We start from the raw sequence: 20,902 nt of genomic DNA, 5'->3' as shown, positions 1-20,902 counted from the left end.
GGCAGAAACCCAGACAGAAGTAGCAGGGTGGGGGTAGGGGTCTGTCTGTCCTGTGTTGCTGGGCTATTTTCCCCCGGGCATCTCAGGTGCAAAAGGGCTCTGATGAGACCCGACCGTGGAGTGGGGCTGAAGAGGGAGGAGGCCCAGGCAGGGCCCACAGATTGCCGTGATTCCCTGCATTCTACCCTCTGCCCAACCCTGGCCCACCCACGCCCCAGCAAAGCAAGGCTGACATAGGCAGATTAGGAGGATCACTTTTATTGTTTTGAGGTCACAGGTCAATTCACTTTTCCCCACAGGCCAGGGAAGCAGATGCCTGGGCAGGGGGCAGGTCAGGGACCCAGCGAGGGTGAGCTCCGTTATTCTGTCTTTGGAGACTGCTGGGGCCTGGGTACGTGGCTGTGCCCCACCTGGCCCCTTGAGAGCAGGGCACAGAGTCTCACATGGTTCCTGCACCCACGGGGTAGGCGAGGAGACCCCAAGGGGTGGGCCCTGGTCCACAGACTGAGAGCTGTTTCCATGCCTTTGAGATTCTGGGTCAGAGAAACCAAATGAGACAGGCGGGTGGAGAAGCAGCATGGGCCTGGGTCTGTCTCCCTTGGACAGAGCTGTACTCCAAGTTGAGGCAAGCACCCCACCTCCACGCCCACCTGTGCCTGGTGGGGCTAGAGCTCGTCGTGGTCACCGTCAGTGGGTGGTTCAGGTGGCGGCTCTGGGCAGGCGGCCGGTGTCATCAGCTCCATGAGATACTCACAGCGACTGGGCTCTGTGGTGCTGGTCACGACTGTCTCCTTCCCACATAGCAGGCGCACCTGGGGTGGGGGGACGGGCAGGAGGGGCTCAGCTGGGCTCGGGTGGACCAGGGCCCCGCCACTGCCCCCGGCACTCACAGTGGTGGAGCGATTGGGGCCCTGCCAGCAGCCGGTGCCCTGCTCGTACTTCATGGCGCTGAACTTGTCGTGGTCGGGGCCAGCCCATAAGCCCCACGTTCTGTGTGGGAGAGGGGTGCTAAGGGAGTCCGCCTGGGGGACCTGGGGGCAGGCAGTCCCAGCCAGGCCCACTCACCCGAGGTTGGTGGGGGAGCCGCCGAGTTTGGGTTTCTGTGAGACAAGCTTGAACGGGCAGAGCCGGTAGACATACCTGTCACGGGACAGGGCTGGTCGGCGGGGGGCATGGGGCCCCAGGTCCTCCAATCCCCAAACGCGGGGGGCACACAGACACAGGCACCCCTGACTCCATGACCATCCCTGGGCCTGCCCCGTCAGTGTCCTGTACCCCTGCGCTGCCTCCCCGCTGGGTCGCGGGCCCCCCAAGCCTGACCGCCCCGCCCGCCCAGGGGTGGGGAGGACGGGCCGCCCACTCGTTGGTGGTGAGCTCGTAGCACTGGCTGTACAGGTAGGCGAACTCCCCGTGGGGGCCAAAATCAAAGGAAATCTCCTGCTCCAGGTTCCTGGAAGGGGAGGCAGAGGGAGCGGTTAGAGGGCCCTGGGGACGCTGGGTGCCACAGCCCCAGTCAGGACACGGAAGGCCACTCCAGCAGGGGAGGGCCACTGGGGGCTTGGCTCCAGCTCCTGGCCGTCTGGGGACCCTCCCTGCAGGGGCCACCGCCGCCCTGCCCAGGTTGCCAGGCCGACTCCCCATTACCACCTCCTCTGGGGAGCCCGGCAGGCAGCAGGCGGCTGCGGGGCAGGTAGGCGGGGACGGCCCCATACCTGATGGACTCCTCCATGTCCTTCAAGGACCGCTCAGCCTCCTCGAATTTGTTGCGGGCTTCCTGGGCGGCTGACAGGGGGCAGAGCGGGGGAGGAGGTGAGAGGTGTCACTGCCCCATCAGGGAAAGGGGGAAGGGGCCGCCACCGACACATGCTTCCCCCAGCTCCCCAGCTGCTCTACACGAGGACCAGGCCCAGGATGGCCCCGGTCCCGGGGGCCTCACCAGCCCCGGGCAGACCCCGCCCTGCTGCCCAGGTTCGCGGCTCCCAAGAGTGGAGCCCGGGCTCCCAGGGCCCAGCCAGCTCCTCGCTGGGCGGCACAAACAAGCAGCAGCCCGTGAGGAGGCAGGAGGGCCCCTGGGGCATGTGGGGGCGGCGCTGGCTTCCCCAGACCCCGCAAGAGCCCCTCCAGGCTTGCAGGGGGCCAGCCCACACCCATCTCGGAGAGCAGGTGGGATGGTGATGGGCGGCAGGTCTGGGCGGGCCCCTCCCCCCTCCCACCCCCGCCAGGCGCTCACCGTCAATGAGAGCCTGAGTCTGCTCGTCATAGGGGGGTGTCCTGTCCTCGTCGGGGCTGGCTCCGAGCTGCGGGGGCACCAGGGGGGGCGGGGCCTCCTGGGAGAGGGGTGGGCCAGTGAGCAGCCTGGCCTGCCCCAGCACCCCTGCTCCCCACACCTCGGGCTGCTGCCCCACACCTGGGAGTCCTCCGCCTCCGCCTCCTCCTCCTCCTCCTCTGTCTCATCCTCGTCCTGGTCCTGGTCCTGGTCGTCCTCCTCTGTGGGTGGGGCCTGCGCTGGGGGCTGCTCCTCCCTGGGCTCCGTGGGGTCAGGCGCAGAGGGCGAGGGCGGCTCAGTGGGCAGCACCTGGCGGGGGGGGCAGGGTGGTCGGTGCTGTGGACTCGGAGGTCCGACCCCCTCTCCTCGGGGCCCAGGTCCAGGCTCCCACCATCACCCGGGGGGGGCCTCGGGCTCTCTGCCCCATCCAAGGGGCCTTAAGAGAGGGGACGGACAGCTGGGGACTGGGAGGCCTCTGTGGAGGGTGCCTGGGTCGCCCAGCTGGCCAGGGTGGCCCCGTGCCAGGACTGGAGGCAGCTCCTTTGTGAGGCGCTGCGGGGCGGGGCGAGGGGCAGGACCAGACCCCCTCCTCTCCCCCACTGACCTCAGACCTGTACTTGTCCCGGACAGCAGCCCAAACGCGGTCGAGGAAGGTAGCAGCTTCCACCTGCGTGTCTCCCCCGAGAAGCGCCTGTGTGCGTGCGTTAGGGGCGGTATCAAGATCAAAGCCTCCACAAGCCCCCTACCCCGGGGCCCTGGGCACTTGCGAAGGGGGGCCTAAAGCTGTGGTGCCAGGCACGGCTGTGCCCTGACCACCCAATGCCAAGGCCGGGTGAGGCAGAACAGCCAGAAGGGGGCAGCAGAGAACTGTGGGAAAGAGGAGGGGCCCCGAGGGGGGCGGGGCATCGCCGGCTGTGCAGCAGAGGCAGAGGCCTGGGAGGAACAGGGAGAGACGCGGCCAGGAAAGCGACGGGCAGAGGGACCCAGAAGCCGGAGTCCCGACTAGCCAAGACACAGAGCGAAGGGCTCCGCACAGGGTGGGACAGCAGGCTCTATCCTGACCAGACGCCCGTGGCACCTGCGTGACCCCACAGGTCCCCGAGCAGCGGCGTGGGGCACTGTCCTGGCTCCACGAGGCAAGGCTGGGCTGCATCAGCCACGCTGGGTACCCCAGCAGCTGGGACCAGAGAGGGCGCTTTCCAATGAAGCAGCCCCCAGCAGGCCTGGCCCATGCCCCCTGACCTTGAGGTTACCCTGGGGCAATCCCCTTTACAAATCCCAAGCCATGGGGCACGGTGGGGTACCTGGGCTTCTCCTTCTGACAGCGCCCCATCCCCGTCAGTGTCCAACTCCGGGTGGGTCTGCAGCTCAGCCGTCGAAACCCTGTGGGCATGCCGAGGCCAGAGGGCTGAGGCCCAGCGGCTCTGGGCCGCTGCACACGCCCCCCGCCACGGCCCCTCCCCAGGACATGCTTCAGGACCTCATTATGGGGGGTGGGCAGCAGCAAGTTGGAAGGTGAGCCCTGGGGTTGGGGTCCCCTCTAGTTCCCACCCCCGGGGACCCAGTCCTCTGCCTCCTACGCTATCCTGCAGACGCCACAACCCTAAAGGGGCTCAAAGGAGGAACAGAGGGGTGGGATTGGGAGCTATCTGCCCCGTCTGACGCCTCCACCGACGGAGGCCCAAATACCCACGATGGCCCCTCACCTGTCACCGCCAACAACCAGGGAGTAAGCCCTGCCTCCTTCTGCCCCTCTGGTCCCGCTGAAGACCTTTGGTCCTCACCACCACACACCTCCCATCCACGTGCCTGCACGGACTCAGGTTCCCGACGGCCCACCCTCCACTGAGCCTTTGCCTGGAGTCAGCCAGCAAGTTCAGGTGCACAGCTGGGATTTAAAGGGGCCTGGCCTTTGCCCAAATGTCCCGAGTCACAGAGTCACCTTGCCTAGCTTCTTGGTAGGATGGCTTCTCTCATCCGACCCCCCTACTGGGCTGGCGGCTTGTTCCGGACCCATGTCATTCATGAGCAAGCAAAGGTACATTCAGAGAGGGTTTGGGACAAGCTCAGGCCCCACAGTAAGGAGGCAGGACTCTGGCTGGTTTATAAGGTTTGGCGGGGGACCCCAGGCCTGGGGCAGAGCATGCAGCTCAGGGGGACTCACGCTCCGTCCTTGTCGTCATCCAGCTCCTGGAAGGCGTTGGCTGCCAGCTCCTGTTCCCGCTGGGCCTTGGAGGCAGCCAGCTGCTCTGTTGGGGGGCCGCCTGTCACTCTCTGACCTGCCCACCAGCTCCCACCTCCTCCAGCACCCCACAGGGCCTACTGCGTGCTTGCCACTACACTGGGCGATGCAGCCCTGAGTCAGGCCACTGTCGGGGACAGACTAATGGCAGGTCACAGCAAACGATAATAAGAGTAGCCAGGAACAGGAGCAAGGGGCGCCACACCGAGGGAGTCATCCGCAGGGGGAGCTGACAGGGTTTGCAGGTGGGTCAAAGGCAGGAGGTGGGGGTCGAGGACACCCCTGGGACTTTTGGTTTGAACAAGCTGGGCCAGCGAGGGGCAGGGAGACCATGCTTGACGTTTGCCGTCTTGGGGCCCCACGAGAAGCAGCCCAAGCACCTGGCCCTCTTGGTCAGCATGAAGGAGGTCAGGGAATGGACACTGGGGTGGGCGTGGCCAGGAGAATGGGGCTTTCTGGGGACCCAGGGGATGTCTCAGAAGGGAACTGAGCTGTGGCCAGCGGGCACAGGGCACAGGCCTCTGCTCCGGCGGCCCCTTTCCTGCCTGCTCAACCCCACCTGCCCAGCAGAGCTCAGGAAAGCAGCCCCAAGCGCAGCTCTAATCATTAAGCTTACAGCCTCCGCTCAGCCCTCTACAACAGGACAAGTGGTGTTTTCTCTGCTGTGCTGTGGGTCTGCTGAAATGACTCCGCAATGCCCTAGCAGAACCGGCTGACACTGTTCCTCTCGCAGATGAGGACGTGAGTCTTGGCCGGATCACCCCGCTGCTGAGGGGCATGGCCAGGGGCACTAGCCAGGCCATCTGTCCTCAGAGCCCACAGTTGGGCTCACCGCCCCTTGGGAATCTGCGTCAAAATGTGGTGTGCTGCTCTCCGACTGAGCAACTCCACACTGAGAACGCACACTAAGGGGAACCAGGCACGAGCGTGCCCAGGCCTGGGGAACAGGATGCTGGCTGCAGGGCACCACACAGAACAGAAGCAAAGCCATGGCAGGGGTGAACTCGCTTTCGGAAACATGGCCTGGCAGAAAATGCACCGAGAACGTGGCACTAAAGATGAAAGATAAGAAGGGAAACAGTGTGTGCTACGCAAGTCACAAGGGTCCAACCCCCTCACGTATAAGGAGCACCGGCAGACGACAACGAACTCCACCCACCTAACAGGAAATGTGGTGGTTGCATTAAATAAATCCAAATAGGATCACACAACGGAATACACACTGTTAAAAGGAAGTGGGGTCCTGACACGCTCTACAACACAGGTGGACCTCAAAAACATCACGCTAAGGGAAAGAAATCAGTCACATATCACAGGGTTCCGTCTGTACGAAACATTCAGAGAAGGTAAACCCACAGAGACAGAAAGTAGATTAACAGTTGCCACGGGCTGGAGCACGGGGGAATGGCAAGTGACTGCTTGATGGGTATGAGATTCCCTTTTGGAGTGAGGGAATGTTCTGGAACCAGACAGTGGCAATGGTTGCATGACATCATGGCTGCACTTAATACCCCTGAATTGTATGCTATAATATGGCTAAAATGGTAATGGTGTGTTATATGGAATTTAGGGGATCTATAAAAAAAGAAATTAGGTACATACTGACATAACACAACACCCACACACTTTGTAGACCAGCACTGTTTGACAGAACTTTCTAATGCTGGACACGGTCTGCATCGGCACCATCCAAAATGACAGCCACCGGCTACACACGGCCACCAAGCACTTGAAACGTGGCTTCAGAGCTGGCACCTGGTCACTCACTGTGCAGAACTGCATCTCTGTCTGACAGGGCAAGAAAGGTCTGGAAGATTCCATACCTCCTACATAAAGGTTACCTTGGAGAGGAAGACTCACTTTCTACTTTACTACTTTCTGAGTTACCAAGAAAAAAAAAGTATTTTTAACAGAGAATATGGGAATCAGATGAAGTATTTTATATTTTAGGTCACACGGAAACTAGGAAGAAACAGAGAAGGGAATCCCCAGCCTTCTTTCAAGGCCCACTTACATCACACTTGTACCCCTGGTGATCTGGCCTTGGACCTTGCATCGCCCTTGAAAAGACTGAGTCAGGTGACCCCAGTGCCTGGCCCTGGCCCTGGTTGCCAGCTACTTGCTCCAAAACAAAAGGAGGGCAGAGAATGGCAGGGGCGACAGGCTCAAAGAGGAGGGCAAGCCTTTCCAGAAACAACCCAGCTGGTTTACAGCACCCGCCTCCATTTCCCTTGGGACCTGGCAGGATTGACCCCATCTCTTGCTCAAGGGATGGGCATGTGACCCAGACCTGGCCAATCAGAGCCTGCACTGTACTCCCTGGCTCCAGAGATTAGGTCATGGATGGCCATGTGACCTGGGGTGAACCAATGGGAGCATGCCCTGAGATTTGTACCGGGGCTTGTGGGTAAGTGGTGCTCTACCCGCTGCGGCTGCTGACCTGGGAGACAAGCCTGGTGCTGCCTGCCTATGGTCATGCTGGCACAGGTGGGCAGAACCTGCCTGGGAAAGAAGCCCATAGAGAAGGAGGCAGGGCCCAGAGGTGGAGCCAAGATTCCTGCCATCCAGACAGCCCTGGGTTCCTCTGGGCCTGATGCTTCCATTTTCTATGAAGTGGATTCAGGCTGGGTTTTTGTCACACCTGATCTCTAAACGGGAGCTGGGAGGCCCTTGCAAAAGCAGTGATATCTGAGGTGGCTGGGCACAGCAAGATGGACTGGTGGCCTGCTGGGTCCACTTAAGGATGAGCACAGAGAGCCATGACAGGGCCTGTGAATTACTGATTATGAGAAATCAAGGCGGAGGGAGAGAAGGAAGAACACAGTAGGTACCCAGAGAGACGTCAGTGTGTGCTCAAGCAGGAGGCTGTCCAGTTCCTGGTCACCAGCCCTGGGCACACCTAGAGCCACACCCCCAAATCCTTCCAGCAATGCTTTGTCCTGTGACTAGTCTGGAATGGTTTCTGCCCAGCCTTTCTTTTCTATCCTGTTTCTACAGTATGTCACCCCACAGAGTAGAATGAGAACAAGGACTAAGACCTCTGAGTTTCCATAATGGACAACCATGCTGGACAAAGCATAAAAAGGCATCTTAAATCAACAAAGGCACTGGGAATTGCCAGGGCAAAGAAAACCTCAGGAAGGTAGAGTGCGGGAGCTCGTGACAGATTGGATGTCTGGTGTGATGAGAACTTGTGAAGCAGAGGAGATGGTTCCCTGTGCTCATCCTTACGTGGACACACTAGGCCATCTTGCTGTGCCCCAGCCACCTCAGAGTCCAAGGTGGGGAGCACAGGAGACTCCACACACACACGCCGTAAGTAAGCTGTGACCCCATGTGCTGCACCCAGTCTGAGCTCACGCTGAGAGACCGTAGGCACCTCCAGCCTTGAGATTTGGACTTCAGGGAACCCCACATGGGGGGAGGAAGAAAAGCCCCCTCCTCTTCAGAGAAGGAATTCTTGTCCTCGGCTGCAGAATGCCCCTGTAAATGACTTTTAAGTGTGATGACCAACACACAGTCAAAGATAACTAGGCACACAGGGAACTCAGACACAATTATCAAGCCAGCAAAGACAACAGGTAACAGATGCTGAGCAAGAGTCACCCAGGCTCAGCATCTTCCCAGCCAGGAGCCGGAACAAGTCACAGCCAGCCCGTGATGTACCTTCCCACAGCTTCTGGTGCTGGTCTTTGGCCTCCTTCTCTGGCTTCTCAGCCTCTTCCTTCAACATGCGCAGCATCTCCACCTGGTCTTCCAGGGACTTCTTCCCATCCTGTAGCTCAGTGAGCTTTTTCTGTGTGGGCAGAAGGCAAGGTGCCAGGTCTCCTCCTGTTCTGCTTTCTTCCCCATGGCTGCTACTTCCCTGCCTCTACTCCACAGGGCGGCTGTGGGATCTTCCCCAAACACATGCCTCCCTGGGTCTTCCCCTTGCTGCAGATCCCCCCAGCCCACCGCAGAGAAACCCGAACAGTTTAGCCAGACCCCTGTTTAACCAGACCCCAACCCACTCCTCCAGCCCCATCTGCCCCAACACTAGGATCCAACTGCCCTGATGATATGCGGACTCCCTAATGCTCTCTGCTCCAGCTCTTTCTGCATGTTTTCCTTCTGTCTGGAATGCTCTGCCTGGCTAATTCTGAATTATCCCACAGATTTCAGTTTAAAGACTTCCTCCTCCAGGAAGTCTTCCCTACTTCCTGCCCCCAGAATTGGGGGGAGCAGGAAGGAGAACCAAGAAAAGAGTCTCCTCTATGCCTCCCAACCCCAAATGTCCCTTCCCTGGTGGCTCTGGTGTCACTTTGTTGTCTGTATCTCCCCCTAGAGGATGTGCTCTTGAGACCGTTTTAGGTCGGCTTCCAGCTTAATGCCCAGTGCCTGGGACATACTGGGCTTTAGGGATATTTCAAGAAACAAGTGTGTCAAGTGTGCTACTGCCTAGGGATGGGGCCCCAAGCTGTAGGGTCTTAGCCGGATCACTTTCCTCCCAAGACCTTGGCTGACACCTCAGCCTGGCCTGCTTCCAAGACCCACTTGTCTGTCCAGTAGGGCGAAGATCACTTGGGGCCATCCTCACTGCATGGCTCCCCTACTATGCTCTGAACTCTGGGAAGACCTTACTGCCTCCTGAATTCAGGAGGGGCCTCACGAGCCAGGCCATGGGGGTGGAAAAGACCCAGAACCTTCCTGGAATGAGACACAGAGCTGGGGCCCTTGCTCAGTGGGTCAGGCAGGAGCCCAGGAACAGTGTTGAGGATTCTGACCCATCAAACAGCCAAGAGGGTGGCAGACAGGGGAGAGGGAGACACACACCTGGGGACACACCTTCTTCCGGCCCTCCGGGAACCGCCCAATGGAACAGACCCAGCTACTGCAGAGCCATCCCCCTGAGTCTTCCCCACTGGGAAGTCATACAGCCATCAGCCTCATCTTACAGAGTCCGAATGACAGAACCAGCATGCAGTGAGGCATCCCTCCTGTTCCAGAAGGCAGCAGAGCTGCTCTGAGCCCACTGCAGCCTGCCACCCAAGACTCCGGTCAACACCTGTACCAACTGCCGCCACTTGGTAAAAGCTGAACCAACAACTAAACTCCCGGTAGACAAATAAGTAAAAGAAGGTGCAGACAGGTAGTAACTGGCCCCAGGACACCACTAGTTGGGGGCAGGCGTCAACCCCACCTGGCTTCTCCAGCCCACACCTCCAGGCCTCAGGGCCCAGATTGTCCTGCGTTCCAGACTGACTCTCACCTGCTTCTCCTCCCGAGCCTTCTTCCAATCTTCAATAAGGATCTTCTTTAGGCGGAACCCCTCACGGGTAACCTCTGCCATTTGCTGCAAAGTCTCTCTCTCCTTGCGGCCCTTCTCTCTGGGGTTGGGGGGACACAGAGGCACCAGCAGGGGTGACTTAGGGCTCACCAGGTCTGCCTCTTCCAGAAGGGCTCACCCCACCTACTGCCCCAACTCCCGTGTTAGGAAAGGCAAAGAACAACCCTTTTCCTTCCACCTCCCAAGGCTCTCTTGGCCTCAGAGTCCCTCATCCCTGCCCTTGGGAGGAAGGACAGTGGGCAGGATTTGCCGCCCACCTTTGGGGTCAGGGGGTGAACTAGGAAATGCTGAAATATGGGACTAGAATCAGGCTCCCAAAGTACAGAGAAGCACAGAAATTAGACTCCCAGACAAAAAGGCAATTTGGCCAGTAAGTGTATTGTGCTTCATTCACCCTTTACTTAAGAAATCTTCCATCGAGAGGGTTTGCATAAGGATCAGGACTTTCGGCTTCTTTGAAAAACGAATCTGAATCTGGTCCTGCCACCTGTTATCAACTGACAGAAGCCGAGGGCAGCTCTCCCTTGGGATGTCACAGTCCTCACCACTCCCTAATGCCTCGTACTCAACCCACCTCGCTGTTTCAATTACCTGCCTGTGGGCATTTCGGTTTTCAGGTACTGCTGCAGAGCACAGCAATTAAGAGTACAGAGTCTCAAGTCAGACCAACATGGGTTTGAGTCCTGGCTCTGCTATCTCCTAGCTACATGACCCTGGGAAAGTCATTTTCCTTTCTAAACTTGAGCTTTCTCCTCTGTCGAACAGGGAAACAACTGCACCTGCTTCCGGGCCACAGGAAAAAATGGTGATGTGGTGTTCATTCATAAGGCACCTGGCATAGAGTAAGCACTCAATATACCAAAGCAGAAAAAAAAGGGGGCCCAATTCACTGGGTGAGGCAATCCCAGGGGAGCAGGTGTCACCACGTACCTACAGGTGTCCTCACAGACGATGCCGCTGTTGTACTCGTCTGTCCCATCACAGCAGTCTGAGGGCACAGGTGGGGTATGATCAGCCTCTGCAGTGCCTCCTCCCTCCCTCCCCCACCTCTTTCCCCAACCCCAGTGTCATCTCATTCACCACAAACTGCGTCGTTGACCCATCGGGAGGGGATGTACAGGGGCTTGTAGCCAGTGTTGGTGCAGTGGAAGCTGCCGTTGGGACAGGCGGCTGTGCCTGTGGGGAAGGAGAAAGTTTTCATTGTGAGCTTGGGGACCAATGTGTTCACTGCCCCCACATGGACCCCCGATTTGCATTCACGCAGACAGCACAAGAAATGCTAGAACCCACGCCAAGTGAAGGAGGGAAAGGCGGCCACGCACTTGGGGCCTGAAACAAAACTCCCCAGTGTTCCCTCCTGCTGCTCCTCATGGAGACTCTGTCTCTGCCTGTCCTTGGGTCCCACCTTCTCTCCCACCTCTGAGTGTTTGCACATGCTGGCCTCTCGGCTTTCAGCTCCCTTCAGGCTTCAGCTGAGACTTCACCCTCTGACGTCCCCGGCTGGGTGGGAGCCTCTCCTCACCAAACCATCAACCACTGGCTTCTGTACCTGTTTCCCCCTCATCAACAGCCACGTGAGGGCAAGAATGGGTCTGCCTTAGTCAGCACACACAGCCTGGCATTCAGTAGGTGCTCAATAAACTGACGATAGATGAATGAATGAATGGAGAAAAAACTCACCTGGCTCATCAGAGCCATCTTTGCAGTCACAGTAGTCATCGTTGACCTGATCAAATGGTATGGTGGCTGAGCCATCCAGGCAAGTGAAGGGCTTGGCCTTGTCATAGAAGTGATGGTCTGGGGACAGGGTGCAAGGGGCTCAGCCCAGGGCAGGAAGAAGCCCTTTCAACCCAATGGCACCTCTGCCCCTACACACCAGCTGATCATTGCCACTAACCCTACCCAGAGACCGGCAAACTGAAGGCAGAAAGCTTTAAGTGCCTACCCCAGGCGCCAAAGTCGGCCCTTCCCACACCCTACTCCTCTACAGCCACCTCCAGTGGCCGACTCACTGGTGAGGGAGACGCCCCGGGGCCGCTTGACTTCCACGGCCCAGCACACGGGCAGCAGCAGAAGCCACAGTAACATCTCACAGAAGGCTCGGAGGCCAGAAACGGGTTGTGGAGGCGGAAGCAGTTTGCCAGGAGATTGCTGTGTCCCTACGCTGCAGCGAGAAAGGGGCGCCCGGTCAGCGCGAGAGGGCTACTTGGCAGCCAGAGGAAGCAAGCACTTCTTCCTCCAGCCAATTGGGTTCTTCCATCTCTTCCGGGCAGTGGGAGATCAGTCGGCCTCCAATATAGGGGAGGGGGGTCTCCCCAGTCCTGCCAGGCGGACGGAAGTCTTACTTTGTTCTCATCAATGGCGGGGATATCAAAAACCTCTGCTCCCTGGGGGCGTGGGGGTGGCTGTCCAATTCCCGCCAATAGACCAAAAGGGTTCAATCTGTCCCTCTCGCGACGCACGCCCAACGGTATCCCCAATAGGAAACTAGGGTGCCCTCCCGCCCGCTAGTTCATAACCTACACGAAGCCAGGGCAAAGGTCAATATCTACCGGGCCCCCCTGGCCCAGCAGCCAAAGGTTCCTCCTGCAAAAACAAAGCGGAAATATGTGGGATGCATCACTTCCGGCAAACGCTGCACCCCGGAACGGCAACTCAGGGACGCCATGTTTGGAGTGGCAAATGCCCCTTGTCCCTTCCCACTCACCACCAACCCCGGCAACCGAGACGGCCATCTTGGATAAGACTGTGAAGCCTTGGAGTGGAGAGTTCTGAAGGTACACGCTTAATGGCGGCACAAGGTGCCTCCATCTTGGGAGTGGCAGTTCAGCAGCAGGAAAAGAAAGTTCCTGAAAATTGCCCGCGAACCTCTAGCGCTGGGGTAGGGAGTGACAGCCGGTGGAGGTCGGAAATTAAAAAAAAAAAAAAAAAAAAAAAAAAAGGATTAGCACGTGACAGCCAAAGTACCCTGCCCCACAATCCTGCTGCACAGCGTTACTCCGCCCCCTACTGGGGCCGCCCCTCTCAGCAGCGTTAGCCAATAAGGGCGGCGGAATGGAACGCGAGCGGTTTCCATGGAAACGCCGGAGCGAGGAGCGGGGAAGACGGTTAACTGCCACCGGGAGTTAGGAGGCCGAGCCAAGCGGTGGGAGTGCATTCCCAGAGCCCAGGGAACCCGGCCGGACGGATCTCGGACTGGGGCGATTCCTAGTTTCCCCGCTAACCCCTAGGAGCCCTCACCCCCAACCTAGTCATGACGTCTCCTCTGTGTGGGGCGGCCACATCCAGCGCCCTGCCTGCTGAGGACCAAGTTTCCACCTCCCCCGAGGTCAGACGCGGCCCAACACGGGGAAGGCGCCGCAAACCCCAAGGCAAAGGCGCAACTCAAGGCGGGTCCCCACCCCACCCCAAGTCGGGACCCCTCCACACATCCGCTGTGGAGAAGGAGGTGGCTGAGTTTCAAAGGAAGATACAGTTATTAGGTAAGGTGACTCCAGAGGACACCGAAGGGTCAGGAGTCAACAGTACCCACGCTGCCCTCTGACCAGGCATGGTGTGACAAAGGCCTGCCACTGGCATTCATTTAGGTGACCAGTTTCTGGAGGAAAGAAACTCACCCTTGTTAATGGTTTTTCTTATCTCTCATAAAACTTTTCCTGGGCTCAGAACCAACTGGACTGTATTTAGTACTTTTGTAATTTCAACTTTTCTGTCATGCATGGAGTGGTGAAGAACATAGATTCTAGAACTGATTTGCTGGGTTCAAATCCTGGCTCTGCCTACACTTATTGTTTGACCTTGGGGGACTAAGTAATTGAATTACTCTCAGTTTCTCCATCCGTGAAATGGCGACAGTAACAGTACAACTCCATAGGCAACTGACGTGTGTGAAATGCTTAGAACAGTGCCTGGCACAGAGTAAAACACTATACGATGTAAACCAGTGGTTCCCAATGGAGGAGAGCTATTTTGTTCCCCAGGGGACATTTGGCAATGTCTACAGACATTTCTGATTGTCACGTTGTTCAGGGTAGGGGGCCACTCCTGGCATCTAGTGGGTAGAGGCCAGGAATACTAATCCTCACAGGATGATACACACAGACAGCTGGTGGCAGCAAGTTTATCCATCCCACATGTCAGCTGTGCAGAAGCTGGGAAATCCTGGTGTAAGCCATAATTATTGTCTTATTAGTATTAGGAGGTCAACTTGCATAGTGGCTGAAGGTGTGGGCTCCAGGGGTCAGACTGCTTGCCACCCTGGACAACCTAATAAGCCTGAGCCTCAGTCTTCTTACATGTAAAATGGGTATGGTACTGCCTGTTGGCATGATATGCACCTATTGGCATATGGTATTTGATATCTGGAAAGTTCTTTAGCAGCCAGCATGTAATAAATTCTCACTCAAAGTGAAGTATTATTATAATATTATGTCAATATTATCATATTATGAATATTATAATATTCCCTCTGAGAAGTAACCCCCTGCCTCTCATGACACTCTGCTTGTGCCTGCCCACCATGCACAACTTCAGAGGCTAACCGGAAGGCCTTTCACGAGAGCACCCAGGGGACCATTAAGAAGAATCAGGAGACAATCAACCAGCTCCATGAGAACATCAAGATGTCGCAGCTGCAGTTGAAGGACCTGCTCCAGGTGAGGGTGCACAATTGGATGCAGGGTTCCAGGGGTGTTGGTTGGGCAGCATCCCCGGGAGAGTGTGCTGCTTCAAGTAAAGGTGGCCTGGATCCGTGGTGACTGGGTTCCTCTCCTTGCAGAGAGATGAGAAAGTGGTCCAGGCAGTGACTGAGGAATGGAAGTCGGAGTGGCCCTACCTGAAGAACAAAACATGCCAGGTTTGCCCCACTCCCCTGCCACTGACCATCTCCCTTCATTTCTAGCTTCCATCCCCTCACCACTGGACTCCCTGCCTCCAGTCTCACCCTCTCCAATCCCTTCTTCACACCAGCCAGCATTCATTTATTCACTCAATTATGCACCAACCAAGTGCCTGGTATGGTATTAGGTGTTGGTGACTGTGCAGTTAAAAAAAAAAAAAGACCAAATCCCCACTCCCCAAAACCTCATATCCTTTGAGAGAAAACAGACATAAAATATATATAGAGAGAAACAAGTAATTTCCAGTAGTGACAGGAGAAATGAATAAAATAAAACAGTGGCTTACTAGAACAAGATGGCGGCAAGATTTTGCACTTTAGATTGGGGAAATGAGAAGTAAGCAAAGCCCTTCTCTCTAAGAAAGTGATATTTGAGGAACAGGAAATGATACGGATAAAAGGGCTCCTGGCAGAGGGAATAGCAAGTGCAAAGTCCCTGGGGTAGGAATGGGGGAGGCCAGTGTAGCTGGACGGGGTACAGGGCCTTGTTAGGATGTGGGGTCAGGGAGGTCAGCAGGAGCTGAATCTTGGCAGCAAGCCTTGCTGGCCATGATGAAGAATGCAGATTTTATGCTAAGAACCAGAGAAGTGGAAAATGGACTGTGAAGAAGCAAAGGGTTGGCTGCACTTGGACAAAAGTGGTGGAAATAGGAAGAAGGAGATACTTTGGAGGGAACCTTTGAAATAGAACAGAGAGTCACTAAAAATTGGACATAGATGGGAGAGAAAAAGAGAAGGTGAGGATGACATCAAGGTTTTGCACTTGAGCACCTGGAATGATGGAGCTCAGCCATGAAGCAAGATGGAGAAGATTTGAGAAGGGCAGGTTTGGGGAAAAGATCGATTGCTTGATTTGAGAGACAGTGGTTTTGAGGTGCTGGCAGAGATGTCTGGAAGGCAGTGTAGGCATGGATAGATGAGCCTGCAGTTGGGCTAACTTTGGGTATTTTCCTTGTATATAAGTGACCTTTAAAATCCTGAGATGGGTTAGGGTCACCAAGGAGGGAGGTATGGATAGAGGAAAGAAGAGCCTGGGTTCTCTCTCCAAAGGCAAAGAAGAAGGGGCAGCCAGAGATGTGGGTGGAAAACTGGAATATGGGTTCCTAGAAGCTGCTGAAGAAAATCTTCAGGAGGAGAGGAATCAACTGGTCAGATGCAATTAAGAAAAGGGAGATGAGATCCAAGATACAGGAGAAGAAAGGGAGGAGGGGCTGGGGAGGCTCAGGCCCCTCCCGTTGTTCGCCTCCCTCCAGCAGGCCCTGGAGTACCTGGACCACCAGCTGAGTAAGAAGGTGAAGCAGCTCAACGCTCTGCACTATCAGGTGGGCTTGCGGCAGAAGCGGCTGACGGAGCTCCAGCAGGAGGACCACCTGCGTGAACAGCAGATGGCCGAGGCGCAAGATAGCAACACGGAGATGGCAAGGGTGAGGCTGGTGAGGCGCAGGGAGCTCTTGACCCCGGGGAGGAGCTGAGCAGACTCAACCCTGCCTTGCTTTGCTCCAGACCGTGCGGTCCCTGGAGAACCGCCTGGAGAAGGCCCTGATGAAGGCGGGGGAGGCAGAACGCATCAGCAAAGTGTACCTGCAGCTCAAGGCCCAGCTACAGGTAGGGACCAGGAGGGCCTGGGGTGGGGGCAAAGGCAGGGGGGGCCACACTGGCAGGGACAGCGGTCACAGGCCTGCCCCATTCCCCGTGTCCCAGGAAGAGAACCGTCACTTGAAGAACCGGGTGGACGTCATGGAAGCTGAGGTGGTGAAGGCGGAACACGAGCTGGAGGAGCTGCATGTGGTGAAACAGGAGGCGCTCAAGGCCAGGGATATCGCCAAGGTGCCAGCTCCCCAGCCCCTGCAGGTCCCGCCCAGACACCATGGTCCCCGAGCCCCTGTCATCTATCTCCCAGGACCTGGCAGCCTGGCCCATCTCTTCTGAGTTGGGCCCACTGCTCCGACTGCCTCAGCCACAGTAGGTACCAGCTGGTCCTGCTGTTCCCCTGCCCCCCTCCAGAACGAGCTGCAGTGTCTGGAGGAGACCATGTCACAGGAGCGCAAGAAGCGCGAGCGTCACCTAACCGAGTGCCGGAAGAGCCTGGAGGAGAGAACACTGCAGAAGCAACACAGCGAGGTCGAGGTGGGCGCGCCCCAGCCCCCCCAACCTTGACCTGGCTCTGCAGTGACCCCAGCCCGCCCCAGCCTTGACTCGGCCCACACCCTAAATATCCCTCCTCGCTCGTGGTGTTTTTCCTGCGTCCGCCCCCACCTCCACTTGATGCCGGGGTCCCTCCCACCTCCCTGAGCCCACCCTCGCCCCGTCTGATTCCCTTGCTGGAGTTGCCTCCAGCCCTCTCCTAACTCACTGGCGGGTCTCCAGTCTTCCCCACCTGATTAGGAGCCTGTCCTAAATCTGATCCTGCCTCCAGCCCGCCCCCGACCTACAGGTCCCGTCCCTGCCCTCTTGACCCCGCCCAGCCCCGATCCCTGCCTGGGCCCTACCCGCTCCCTGACGCCTGGCCTGATACCCCTGCCCGACCCTCACCCTCAGCCTCTGTCCGAGAGCTGACCCTGGCCCTGACCTCAATCTGCGAGCAGACCCAGAGCGGGCACTCGCTGCTGCCGTACAGCGATGTGAGCCCGGACAGCCTGCCCGCCAAGGAGGAGGAGCTGCGGCGGCGCTGGAGCGAGTACAAGATGGGGGTGCTCCTCGACAAGGTCAAGGACGCACCCGTAGTGGCCGACCAGCACGTGAGTGCCCTTAGCCTAACTCGCCTGCTCTGAGCACCCAAGCCGAGCCCAGGCGGGGAAAGCCGACACACCCGCCTCCCCTCCCTGCCCGGTGAGTGCCTCAGTTCGCAAACCTGCTCTCTTCTCGAGGCATCTTTCCCTTCCTTCCGTTGCTCTCCTGCCCCTCACAGCAAGACCTACAACGAGCTGTCTACACTCGTCATTACTCCCTTTCTTTGCTGGCTCTTGAACCAGCGCTAACTTCTTTGGCATTGTCAGCTCTGCAAGAACGGGGAGTTTTGTTTCTCCTCTGCTGTATTTCCAGCGCCTGTATTGTGGTCTGGGGAACAGTACACCACCCAGTGCCAATCCTCAGGCACGGGCATTCCTGGCCCCTGTCCTTGAGTCCTGTGTTTTGAAGCATTTTTCTCAAAAATCTCTAAGATCCTTATGTCCTCCGCTGGCAAACACTGATCCTGCTGGACCCTAAGTCTGGTTTCTTTGGCCACTTTCCAACCTGCTACTCCTCCCATGAGGTCACCCTTGAGGAGTTCTGGGACTTGGATCGATAGGGTGATCTGGGGCACTAAAAGGCACCGGGCCTTTACAGAGATCGGACTGGAGGGCGGATCTCTCCTGGTAACTGCCCTATTTGCAGCGAAATTCGGGAAATTCGGGATTCGGCGAAATTCGATGCCAGGATGTGTGCAACCAGCATGTTGATTTTGGAAAGCAGCTATTGCTCACTGCTACCCTGCCCCCCACGCTAACTTGGCTGATTCACATTCCTTATATAGACAAGGAAGAGAGCCCTACAAAAATTATTTTTCCGAGGCTGCCCACCCTTGAGGCAGCCCTGAGTTTGACTCACAGATTCCCTAACACCATTGTGCAGAAGCCATCAGCTTAGGCCACCTTTCTTGAAAGCCCAGGGATAAGGAGGAGGGATGCACCCGTGCCTGCCCAGGCCCCGGCTCTGACCGGGACTGGGTGGTCCGCAGGGCCTACTGCAGCTATGCCTGGTGCAGGATGACATTTCTGCGCGGTTGGAGGCTTTCAAAACCGAGAACGAGCAGAAGCTGCTGAGCATGAAACAAGAGAAGGAGCGGCTGCAGCGGGAGCTGGAAGACCTCAAGTACTCTGGGGAAGCCGCGCTGGTGAGGTGAGGCCCCGGTGCCCGGGGGAGGGTGGAGAGGGGTGCTGCGGCGCCGTGCGGCGCTCCAATGACGAACTCCCCGCACCCTGCAGCGAGCAGAAGCAGATAGTCGAGTTACAGAAGCGCCTCAAGGCGGAGGAGCAGCGACGCGATGAGGCTCGGGATAAGGTGGAGGGTGCCAGGAGGACGCTGGAAACGGCCAAGGAAGGCCTGGAGCACCTGGCGGGCAAGCTGAGCCACGTCACCTTGGGAGGCCCCGCCCTCGAGGAAGCCATGCCTAGAAGCTCCCAGGACTTAAAAGACGGTGCCGCCACTCAGGTGGAGTTCCTACCGGGACTCAAGGGAAGCCACTCGAGAAACCCACCCCGTGCCGGGTGCTGACGTCCCGGGTATAGGCCCGCCCACAGGGGAAGCCCCGCCCCGCCCCGCCCCGCCCCACTCCTTAGAGGCCCCACCCTACGTCCCCTTACTCCTCAGGAGGCCCAGAACTTGAGACCCTTCCCGGTCTCTACGGGAAAGTCCCACCTGCCTCCGCCAGCCCAAAACCTCAGGGATCCCGCTGCAATCCCGCAGCGGCCAGAGACAGTTGAGGCCCCACCCTCCTCCCAGCAGCGGCCCATTTCTTAAGGTCATCCCTGAAATGGCCTTTCGCGAGTTATTACCTCCCACACCCCATCCCACGAAAAGACTTCTACCCTCCCCCCCCGGCACCGCTTGTGTGTGTCTGGAGTTTAGGGGCTCTGCCCTCAGAGGTGGTCCCGCATCACAAAAGATAGCACCACCTCTGCGGGTGGTGCCTCACCTTCAAAGGCATGGTGCTGAGGAAAAGCCCCGCCTCCGAGTGGAACCTGCCCCCAGAGGCCACGCCCCTCCCTGCTGACCTGGTTCCTCCCCCAGCAGCAGGAGGCCCGCGGCTCCGCGCCAAAGGAGCTGGATCCCAATGCAGATGACTATCTGCCCAATCTAATGGACCTCGTGGCGGAAAAGCTCCTGAAGCTGCAGGCGGAAGTCGAAAAATACAACGTGCCGGAGGTGCTGCGCCGCATCGAGGACAGTAAGGTGCCTGTGCAGCCAGGGGGTGGGGCCGAAATCCAGGGAGCCGGGGACAGCTCGGGAGGCCAGGAAGGAGGCAAATGGGATGGGAATGGGCTTTAGGGACAACGGATGAGGTTCAAGGCGCCAGAGCTGAGCCAGGACATCTTCCAGAGGGTCCGAGGAGGGCAGAGGACAGGGCTGGGGGGATCAGGGCTCAGGCCTCAAGAGGCCGAGAGGCGGAGCCCCAGAGACCGAAGTCAGGCCTCAGGGTAAGGGGACCCTCAGCGTGCGCGCTGAGGACGAACGACACGGCTGGGCCCGAGAAAAGCTAAACGTCTGGAATCGGGGTATATCTCGAAATCGGTGGGGAGAAAGGGGACTTCCCTGCGACCCCTGCCTCACCCTGCTCTTCTCTACCGCTGTTCCTCTCCCCAGTTCTACTCCAAGCTAGAGGGAACGCTGCCCCCTCACAACACTCGCATCACCCTGCCGCCTGCCGGTCTCGAGGACGAGTTCTTGGGTAAGAACGCGCAGGAAAAAGGGGCGGGACCGGCGCCCCAAGGTAGTTGGAGATCGGGCCCAGGTGGGGGTGGGGCGGTAGAGGCTGGGCAGGGAAACCCGAGTTAGGGACGGGAACCTGAGTCCCTTTATCAGCCTCCGCAGACGAAGAGGACAGTGAGGATGAAGACAACGAGGTGTTGACCCGCGAGGAGCTCAAGAGGCGTTCCCAGAAATTGATAAAATCCCGCAGCAAGATGGGCGGGCCCCCTCCGGGTCCCAGCGGAGCCCCTGATCCCTCTGGGTCCAACCGCGGGCCCACCAACCCGTCAAAGGCTAAACGCGGCAGGGACAAGAGAGCTGAGGCGGCTGGTGGCGCCCGGAGAAAAGAAAGGGAGTCAGGCCTCCAGACGTTCCCACGATAAATCTCCCAACGGGTCTGCGGCTGCCTCGAAATCGCGCAATAAAGGTTACCGAGCAATCCCCAGAGTATTCGCCTTTTCTTTAACCAGCACCTTCCCAAACCCAGGGCTGCAGACCTAGCCCCCTCCAGCCAAGGGAGTGACGTGTTCCATCATTTGGGGGCACAGATTGAGGCCCCCTGCTCCTCCAGAGAAACAGGAGATACCGCCGCACCCAGGACCTACCAGCCTCCCTGACGTCAGAACACTCTCAGGGGATGGAGGCTCGTTCCCCACTTAGCTACACACACCCAGGGGCGAGGGATGTCCTTTCCCCTGGATACTGACTGATACACATCTATAG

General features: G+C 58.0%; 2 protein-coding genes and 1 long non-coding RNA gene across 8 annotated transcripts; 1 reads left to right on the top strand and 2 right to left on the bottom strand.

Moving 5' to 3' along the window:
- Positions 1-242: 242 nt before the first annotated feature.
- PRKCSH (PRKCSH beta subunit of glucosidase II) lies at positions 243-12,463 on the bottom strand. Of its 3 annotated transcripts, none has more exons than XM_017663459.3 (17): positions 12,358-12,463; positions 11,847-11,998; positions 11,515-11,631; positions 10,915-11,010; positions 10,765-10,822; positions 9,757-9,874; positions 8,175-8,304; positions 4,431-4,515; positions 3,571-3,649; positions 2,871-2,957; positions 2,408-2,575; positions 2,231-2,327; positions 1,713-1,782; positions 1,361-1,450; positions 1,066-1,140; positions 891-990; positions 243-812 (listed from the first exon to the last, which is right to left on the bottom strand). In XM_017663459.3, the coding sequence occupies exons 2-17, from the start codon at positions 11,920-11,922 to the stop codon at positions 666-668; spliced, it is 1,593 nt and encodes a 530-aa protein (XP_017518948.2). In that variant the 5' UTR covers positions 11,923-11,998; positions 12,358-12,463; the 3' UTR covers positions 243-665. The 3 variants fall into 3 exon arrangements, with proteins under 3 accessions (XP_017518948.2, XP_017518947.2, XP_017518946.2); XM_017663458.3 differs by lacking the exon at positions 12,358-12,463 and adding an exon at positions 12,180-12,348; XM_017663457.3 differs by lacking the exon at positions 12,358-12,463 and having other exon boundaries at positions 243-533; positions 651-812.
- A 233-nt stretch (positions 12,464-12,696) lies between these two features.
- ODAD3 (outer dynein arm docking complex subunit 3) lies at positions 12,697-20,619 on the top strand. Of its 3 annotated transcripts, none has more exons than XM_073220392.1 (13): positions 12,697-13,316; positions 14,368-14,489; positions 14,612-14,689; positions 15,985-16,155; positions 16,235-16,336; positions 16,433-16,558; positions 16,736-16,858; positions 17,317-17,469; positions 18,450-18,610; positions 18,697-18,922; positions 19,502-19,658; positions 20,075-20,159; positions 20,294-20,619. In XM_073220392.1, exons 1-13 carry the CDS (start codon positions 13,088-13,090, stop codon positions 20,316-20,318), a joined length of 1,758 nt encoding a protein of 585 aa, XP_073076493.1. In that variant the 5' UTR covers positions 12,697-13,087; the 3' UTR covers positions 20,319-20,619. The 3 variants fall into 3 exon arrangements, with proteins under 3 accessions (XP_073076493.1, XP_036859395.2, XP_073076492.1); XM_037003500.2 differs by having other exon boundaries at positions 12,762-13,316; positions 19,502-19,663; XM_073220391.1 differs by having other exon boundaries at positions 12,766-13,316; positions 19,505-19,663.
- On the bottom strand, positions 16,133-17,418 carry LOC118969318 (uncharacterized). Of its 2 annotated transcripts, none has more exons than XR_012124512.1 (4): positions 17,301-17,418; positions 16,635-16,816; positions 16,442-16,510; positions 16,133-16,270 (listed from the first exon to the last, which is right to left on the bottom strand). It is a non-coding gene; the product is annotated as an uncharacterized lncRNA (long non-coding RNA). The 2 variants fall into 2 exon arrangements; XR_012124513.1 differs by having other exon boundaries at positions 17,264-17,373.
- Positions 20,620-20,902: the final 283 nt, after the last annotated feature.

This window comes from Manis javanica, chromosome 13 (genome assembly GCF_040802235.1).
Source record: "Manis javanica isolate MJ-LG chromosome 13, MJ_LKY, whole genome shotgun sequence".
In the NCBI taxonomy this organism is placed as follows: domain Eukaryota; kingdom Metazoa; phylum Chordata; class Mammalia; order Pholidota; family Manidae; genus Manis; species Manis javanica.
Note: the sequence above shows the minus strand (reverse complement) of the source record. Positions and strands in the feature narration are given on the sequence as shown.